Source organism: Candoia aspera, chromosome 13 (genome assembly GCF_035149785.1).
Source record: "Candoia aspera isolate rCanAsp1 chromosome 13, rCanAsp1.hap2, whole genome shotgun sequence".
Lineage (NCBI taxonomy): Eukaryota > Metazoa > Chordata > Lepidosauria > Squamata > Boidae > Candoia > Candoia aspera.
In genome coordinates, this window is record NC_086165.1 from 11901361 (window position 1) to 11910172 (window position 8812).

The 8812-nt window shown below is 47.8% G+C and overlaps 1 protein-coding gene across 1 annotated transcript; it reads right to left on the minus strand.

Annotated features, from left to right (window-relative positions):
• Positions 1-1633: 1633 nt before the first annotated feature.
• Positions 1634-4173, minus strand: TLNRD1 (talin rod domain containing 1). The gene has a single exon (XM_063314035.1). It carries the CDS (start codon positions 3780-3782, stop codon positions 2724-2726), a length of 1059 nt encoding a protein of 352 aa, XP_063170105.1. The 5' UTR covers positions 3783-4173; the 3' UTR covers positions 1634-2723.
• Between the last annotated feature and the right edge of the window lie 4639 nt (positions 4174-8812).

An 8812-nucleotide genomic window follows, 5' to 3' on the forward strand; every position in this document is an offset into this window, starting at 1 on the left:
TTGTCCCAGAAGAGCTGGGCTCAATCAAACTGAAAGCCTCGCTATGCCCAGTTTAGTTTTTTTGCTAGGCTAATTCAGCTGAACCCCACAGCCATCCTATAAACATAAACTGTAGTCCCAGTAACATGAATGGCACCAAATTGGGGGAGACTGGCATGAACTAATGCCTTCACTATTTTAGCTAACCATGCATGGCAAATTGATGGCCGTCTCTGTTTCTTTCCAATGACTGAGAAATAGGAGCTCAGGTATAGGTCTAATGCATAGCAACAGTTGCTTACCTTACCCCCAATGAATCTGTGTAATCCTGTTTTAGAGTCTTCTAAGTTGATAGTCATCCCTGTATCCTCTGGCAGGGAAATCTGTCACTGTCAACTAGATCTCTTGGATCCAAAGGCCATTCAACACTCCCCTGAATGAAATTGGTCTAGCTCATACATTTACCTATCTTTACTTTCTTAATTAAAAGATCACATCTGGATTCAAGTTCAACTTTAAGTATTATTATTACTATTATTTTTGTTTGTTGTTGTCTTCTTCTGGGGTATTAATTTTACTTTCCCAGACTGCTTTTGAGCCTTGGGATTACTGGAGCCCCTAACCAATATTCATCAATTCCCTCCTTCTCCGTATATGCAGCGTAAGCTCACATGCCAACCAGGCCGAAGTAAAATGGAAGTTTTAATAAACACACTGACAGCAGACGTCAAATGCAAGGAGTATTTTGGCTAACCCTCCAACCATCAATGAGCCAGCTAAAAGCCATCTTCCACTACCACAGATATCAAAGGAGACATGACTTTGCAAAAGCAAGATGAATTCTGATATCCATGCTTTAAAACAACAACAACACACAAACACAAAACAAGATACATTTCTTGAACAAAGGGAGTCACTATACGTGCTCCAGATTTGAAAGCCTGGGAGCATTCTCTGGTCTAGAAATGCTTAGGCAGGCACGGTTCATTATCATTCATTAGATATTATTGCCTGTGCTGCCTCTGAGGACATCAAGGCAGCACAAATCCTTTCCCATCTCAGCACCCTAACAATTTGAAGATTGCTGCTAAGGTAAGCTGCATCCCTGAACAGAAATATTACTATTACAAGTTTCCATTAACACCGTATGTCTCAATGTCTAGCATACACATCTAGGACTGCAGGCTTGCCCCACAATTTTGCCTACACAAAAGCACTCCTCAGAGAGATGAGTAGGGCTTACTTCCCAAGATGTACACATCTAGAAATCTGTATTTTAAAACAGCAAAACTCAACATGTCTACAATGAGAAGCTCCTCATTGAAAACAAGAGGGCTTGCTTCTGGATAAACTTATTTAAGGTTCTAGTGGATCTTTTTTGAAACATTTGGATCAAACACAGTACAACCCATTTTGAAATACTCTGGAAAAAAATAACTCTTTGACTTCTCAAATTCCAACTCTGGAAAAGCAAAAGAAAAATCCAGGCAAATGAGAGGGAAGAAGAGAACAGTAAAAGAACATGCCATTAAAAAAAAACCCAAAGAATTTAAACCTATAGAAGCTCATAGTAAATTAAGCCTCTTGAATCACCTATTCTTTGGGGCAGGAGACACACTAGTATTCTTTAAGCATTGAGAGATTCACAGAAGACTGAGAAACAACATTTTAATAGATGAAATAAATACTCCAGTACATGCAAGATTAAAAAAAAACACTGAAAAAATAATTAAAAATCAAAATCACTCATGTTATAGTGTAATTTACCCAACCCCTATTTTAACACACTCACAGCAGCTCCCCCACTCTCCCCATTGGAAAACGACAGCCAGCCTTGTTGCTTTCCCTGCAACTGCACTTCTAACCAATCACTTGATTCAAAAGTAACCATACAAAACAAAACGAAATCGTAGCTACATCCATCCTTAAAGTTTTCTTTCTTCCCGAGCGTATGAAAACTGAGGTAACTTCTTCTTCCTCCTCTTTTTCCTGCCCACCTAAACAATAAGATCTAGATTTTGAAAGAACCACCCTCCTCCCACCAAACCCCATCTCCTGACATTTTAAAATCGTATCCAGCACGATTAAAGCTTGGACCCCATCAGTAAACCTTTCCAAGGGCCGATGTAACCCTTTGCTTGGACACAGGCTTCAGCTACAGAAAGAAGCTCTAAAGGAGAAATCAGCTTGGATGCAGCCTTAGGAATAATTCCCCCCACAGCCCAATTTACTAGCCTGGGCAATATTCTAGTAGCCTGCTGGCAGCCAGCAATAGAAAGACAGGGAACTTAAACCCTTTAGCAGGAGATGCTGAAGAGGCCCTTGTCCTCGCAGCAACTGGCCTTGATTTTGTGCCCAGCATAAGGAAGGAAATGAGGACTGCATATTTCCTCTGCTCACTTGCCTGCATAGAATTCTACAGGCTCACCTCCTACTTAGTAGGCTTGTCTCCTCCGGTTCCATGATTAAATGTAAGGTTGCCTGGAGGATTTAAAGATTGGGGGGAGGGGGGAAATGTGTGTCCCATTCCCTCCCCAGATAACAGACATCCATGCTGATTATGACACGTAAGCTAAACAAGCATGGTTCCGCTGCCTCGCCATACTGTTATTTTAGCCGTAACAATGAGAATGAAAGGACTGCTCTACACAAATTCTTTGGTATACGAAAACAAAATCCGGGGCAGGAGAAGGGACGTTGTGTCTTTCCGTTAGAGGCGGCCATGCAATCTAAAACCAAATAGATTAATTCACAGAATTTGCATTTGCTGGCGGTAAAGTCCGGGGTGACGAGCGTTCCCGTAGGGCCTGAGACAACAGGTTGCAGCCATCGGAGACGGCACACGCCGAGTTCCTCAACCTTTCCCTATATTCAGTCATCCGGGCGCTACTGTCGGCGTGTTGGGCTATATCCCTGAGGCATTGAGTGAGGAGCACGCAAGCCGAGACGACGCTCATGGCACCGCCCAAAATGGCCGTCTGCACAGCTTTGCCCTCTGGGTGGATGGTGGCCGCTTTGCCCAAAAACTGGGGCTCTGTGGCAAAGCCCACCAGCGCGCAAACGGACTGCACCAAAGGTCCGCTAAACAAGACGCACCGGTTGCGCGTCAGCTCACTGGGGGAAGTCTTGACCTCCCGGACACAGGCCAGGAGGGCAGAGGCACTGGTGCTCATGCATTTCACGCTCAGCTTGAACTGCTCCTTGGCAAACTTCTCCTTGGACTTCTCGCTGGCCAGGACGCAGGCGTCAGTCAGGAACTTCAAGTTCTTGGACATGTTCTGAGAGACCTCCAAAAGGAGCTGAGGGCTGAGGTCAGCCAGAGGGGTGGTCTTCAAGATCCCACACCCGTGTTCCACCTCGTGCTTACACCGGGTCACCTTGTAGCGATCCACCAAGCCGGGAGAGGCCGGCTGAGCCCCGGGGGTCTCCACCGCAGCCAGGTAAGCGGCGTGGGCCGAACACTCCGTCAAGGAGACAACCAAGTCGCCCATCTCCCCCAGGATTTCCCCCACCTCCGCGAAACGGCCCATGTTGAGTTGACTCTGGACATCATGGGTCAAAATGGACAGGCCTTTGGTCCGGGCAATGATGGTGTCCCTGCACTTTTCAAAGGATTCTCCAAAGAGAGAGAAGCTCTCGGTGTGGACAGGCCGGCTCTCACTGGAGAGCAGCAGTAAATCTGCTACCAGCTGCATCTTGATCTTGCAGAGGTCACAGGTGGCAACCAGCTTCTTCCTTGGCAAAGCGCTGCCACTGGGGGTGGATGCCTCAGTAGTGGACTTGCCAGAGCCGCCACTAGCCATGGTGCCGGAGGGGCACACGCATGCCTCTGGGGACCCCACTTCTGCCACCACTCCCCTTCCAGCTGCCTCCTGAGGAGTCCCCGCTGAGCCCGGCAGGATCGCTCTGCCCTTCCCGCACCATCATTCCATTAATCTGCACAAATAAACCAGAGTCTCGGAGCACCAGAGGAGGAGAAAGGGGCCGGCAGCCCCACCGCCAAGTCTGGAGCAAGTGCAGCAGCCAGTGCCCCTCCGCCTTCTCCGGAAAGGGATGCCACTCCAGACGCGGTCACAACACCCGGCCTGCAGATGAAAAACGCTGCGGGGGCCGCCACTGGCTCATGGGACCCTCAAACCCTCGGTTCTGTAAGGGCATGTTCGCGGCCCAGGCTGACGTTTCCTTCGGAGAGAGAGGCGAGGGGAAAAAGAAACCAACCTGCCAATTCAAAAAGCAACAGTAAAAGTTCCCGGCTGGCCGGATCTCGACTCCCGAGGAAGCCAGCCAGGGGACGACCCCCGACGGACTTCACGCCTTTCCAAAGGAGCTGGCCCCGCGGGCAGGAAGAGCAAAAGCCCGCCGCGCCGCCCGTTCACTGCGCCGCCCTCTTGCGCGGAAAGCGAGAGGGCACCGGTCTTCCTCTCCCCGCTATCAGGAAGAGCAGGCGAGGGTGTGGCCCGGCTCAGCTTGAGCAGCCCAGCAGCAGGAGCAGCAACGGCGGCGGCTCCGGGCGGGGCGGGAAGGGCCGGCTTGGATCGGCTGGGCTCGCCAAGAAGCGTTTTTACGCGCTCACCTCCGGAGCAAAGGAGGACACGGGGGTCCGGAGGAAGCCGGGGCGCGGCGGGAGGGCGGGCAAGGCAGCGCCGGCTCACTCGCTGGCCACCCTCCTTCCTTTGCCGATCCGGAACCTCCGGGCGGTTTCTCTCCCCTTTTGCCCCGATCACGCAGCCCAGCTGGCTCCCCCGTTTCCGGGAAGACGCATCTCCGGCGGCCTCCAAGGCGTTGGCGCATCCGCTCGGCGGGCGGAGAACTTCACGGTCGCGCCGGCAGCCAGGTGGAGGGCTGCCCGGTGTGTCCCGGGGTACGGGCGCCCCGCCGGCCTCGGTTCCCTCCCCGGGCCATGGTTGGCTTCTCTTCCCCGGGCGGACGCCCCGACTTCCAGTGGGATGGCGGACTCCGGAGGCCGGAAAGAAAAGCTTCCTATCTGCGAGGAGCAGCGCGGTTGGGGTGGGGGGGCTCGGACTTCCCAACTTTAAAAAAAAAAAAAGTGGGGGAGGGATGCCTGCTAAGTAGCGCCCGCCTCTGCGGTGGCTCCGACCGCCTGGCCAGGATGCCTTCGCTGCTGCATGGCTGGGAAGGGCGGGCGGCCGTGCGCCCTAGCCGACGCGCCTGCCTGCTCGGCTTCCCCCCTCCCGCTCTCCCTCCCGTTGCCTCCGCTGCAACCTCGCCCTAAGCCTATAGCAATCTTTTGTGCGGCTTGTCGCCGCCCTTCCTTTTAAATGCCCACGCCCGCTGCTTACGGAAAACTCCTCCCCGGTAGAAGAAAGCGGGGGAAAGGCGGGGCGGCGACAGCGGCGGCCTCAAGCTTCGCGTTGGCTGCTGCGCTCCCGGGCTGGGTTCGGGGCTGCGCACAGCTGTCCTTTGCTGCTCTTAAGGGCCGGCGCTGCTACCGCCCTTGACACACATTCGTCTTCGGGCGCCCGTCCAGCCTGATGTAAATTGTGCATTCATTCAGGACGAAGCCCTTCCTTTTTTTAAAAAAGTTATGACTGTATTAACCTGAACAGAAAGTCAATTTCCCCCCATTTATCTTTGAAAAGGGAGGTTCCTCTTAGATGTCTTGAGTGTATGATAATGCACGTGGTGGTGGGGGGTCTACACTTCCTTTTTTTCGGGGGGGGCATCTTCAAATCGAGGCCATTGATTATTAATAATTCCCAACTACCTTAGATGTGCAGACCTGGCCACCTAGTGAAAGGCTGGCAACCTTCATATTTCTCTGATTCCAACAGAGTTTTTCCGAAGCCAGCTGTTTTGTTTTGATCTTTCCCCCCCTTCTTCATGCCAGAAAAATAAGGGGAGGGGGGCGAAGGGAGGAAGAAATAATAACAATGCAAACTAATGAGGTCAGCCCATTGGTCTTGCGAGCTGATTGGGTCGTGGTTTTGTTCCTGCTGGCCAATTGGAAAACAGCACAGTTTTAAAAAAAACCTGCCCTGTCTTTCATTATTGGACGCGTTCCCGATTTTAAAAAGAAGGGGAAAAAAGCCTACATAAAACCGTTAAAACAATAGGTTACAAAATGAGAAGCAACACACCACAGTTTGACACCTCGTAACCACATCAAGGTCCGTGAGAGGTCGAAGGCTCGTTTTCATCCTGCAGCTTGTCTCGGAAAAGCATTTCTGAAAACTGATTGGCTAGATTCATACAACACCTAAGATAAAAGAAGTGGCTGGGTAGCTTGTTGCCACAATGTATGGAGCAAATTCTTCATTTATGGATTGTTTTGTCTGTGCAAACCCAGGCAGTCGTGTTAAGTCAGCCAACCACAGTAAACTGGTGTGAATACAGCCACTGTTGTAACACTCTTGCTTTCCTTCTGTCCTCTCCCACAATCTAGGTTAACACATCTCAGCAAGCCATGGTGGGCATTGCTTGATTTTGATTTAGCTTGTGCCAGCTCACTATTTATGTTTGCTAGTTTTCTTAAGGGGGTTAGCAAGTTGTGTAAACATAACATTGTACAATTTGAAGGGGCCAGTTAAGCCACTGCATTCAACCCCATATTCTGTGCACAAATCCAAACCAAAGCACCCATAACAGATGACAACCCGTTTGTCGTGAAAAGAGGTCCATCGCTTTTCTGGTTCATACATGGTACAAGTCATGAATGACTTGTTTCTTGAATAAACTATAATCTATTTGTGAATGATAAGCCATAAACTACAGGTTGCAAACCAAGGTAGGTAGGTTCACCCAACATCCAAAATGAATCACATCATGGTTTATGGTAGCTATATCCATCCAGATTACAGAAGACTTGAGATTTTTCTTAAAAATCTGATGAGAATTGTACAGGGAAAATCATTAGGCTTTGATTCCTACTTTGTCTACACAGTCTGAGAAGATACGTGGCTTTGGGGGTTGCAGAAACCTTCCCACATTTTTTTATGTATAGGTAGGTCTTGATTAGTGCTGATAATAAATCCCATGAAATGGTTGCATTATTCGAATTTGCACTATTTGAAGTGATATTTCTATGGGAAATATGGTAATTGGTTCCAGCTCAATGGAAATAGGCAATGAAAAACTTGAAACATAATTTTTATATGTTTATTAATATAACAGTGAGAGCTAGTTTGGTCTAGTGGCAAAGACACCAGGTTAGAGACCAGGAGAACGTGAGTTCTAGTTCCTCCTTAGGCACAAAGCCAGCTGGGGGATCTTGGGCCAGTCACTCTCTCTCAGCCCTAGGAAGCAAGCAAGGGCAAACCACTTCTGAAAACCTTGCCAAGAAAACTGCTGGGACTTGTCCAAGCAGTCTCTGAGAATCAGACATGATTGAACAGAATGAATATGTATGTATGTATGTATGTGTATATGTGTGTCTCTTGTATTCTGCTGTAGTCCTTCAAAATGAGCCTCTTCTTTTTTGAACTTTCCTCAAATGGAGCCTTCCTCTTCTCCATTTTGTGCAAACGATGATTAGCATCTGAAACCCCAATGCAACTTTACATGCACTAGCCTTAACTATGCACATGCTAGCCTGTACTAACAGAATTTTGGCTCGCATTAAATGTGACCTGGTATCAATGTATAATTTGCACTAGATTGAATATCACATTATTCAAACTTGCACTAATCGTGACCTACCTGTATACATTCTCCAGGGCTCTAGAGAGCTTCCTGATGAAGGGAAGTCAAGATGCCAATTCTGCAACTGAATGAAATGCTGATCAGAAACTTCATGGTTGCACATGAATTGAGTTATCAAGAGCAGTGAGGTTAGTTAAAGTGACAATTGCTTTGTGATTTTGGAGAATGAACCATGACATTTGTGAAGCTGGTGTGAAAGTCTTTCCATACATTTCAGGAAACAGACCATGCGCTTCTACTGCAGCTGGGCAACATATGGGTTTGGTTATACACAATGCAAGTCAGGAAGGGTGGGAGCCTATTTAATTTGTGTGCAAATGTTGTGAACTCCTTTGATGTTAACAAAAACAGGCCCAAAAGGGACAGTCTCCAATTCCTGTTAGTGACCATTTTTTAAAAGAAAAGAAAACAAACACACTCTGTTATTCTGATAGCTTGCTCAGCAATGAATATGCTTTTTAAAGCCCACTGAGACCAGGCAAGGGCATCTAAAAACATTGCCTTTTAAATCTAGTGTTAAAAAATGATGAATATATGGGTCTTTTTACATCCACAACATGCAGCCAAGCCACTCTCTCCTTTAATTGCCATACTTAAATAGCCATAACATTCTGAAAATATACAAGGAATAAATTTGAATGCCTAGCAGTGTGGCTTTGCATCAGTCACTTTCTGTGCCCATTCTGTCTCACAGAGCTGTTGGGGCATGGGGGAATGAAATGAAGCTGTAGAAGTCATCATAAGCTCCTGGAGAAAGGTTTGAATGTAAATCTAATACAGGAAATTCACACTGTGCTTAACATAAACATAACTCTGGCTGGATTCACATCTTAGGTTAACCAATTATCAAGCCTATTTCTGATATACTGTGCAAACCCAAAGAATTGCAGTTACATCAGTCTTAAATCAACCTTAAATTAGCATAAGGTTCTATAGGATCTTGGTTCCCCAGGGTTTTCCATCCCGAAAAGGCTACGGTACAAACTACTCTGAAGTCAGTAAATAAATAAATAAAGTCGACAAACATCTGGAGTTGTCAATATGTAGCGAACCATCTCCCTGACGCTATAACGTAGAGATTTTAATGAGAAACTAGCAAACTTCGTCACTTGCTAGAGATTTGGCAGCTCCCCCCCAGGCACATATGGATTTAGAAGTTAATCCACCTGCGTAC

What these genes read in the sequence shown, in the direction of transcription:
- TLNRD1 (XM_063314035.1), bottom strand. Translation starts at nt 3,782, where the DNA reads ATGGCTAGTGGCGGCTCTGGCAAGTCCACTACTGAGGCATCCACCCCC.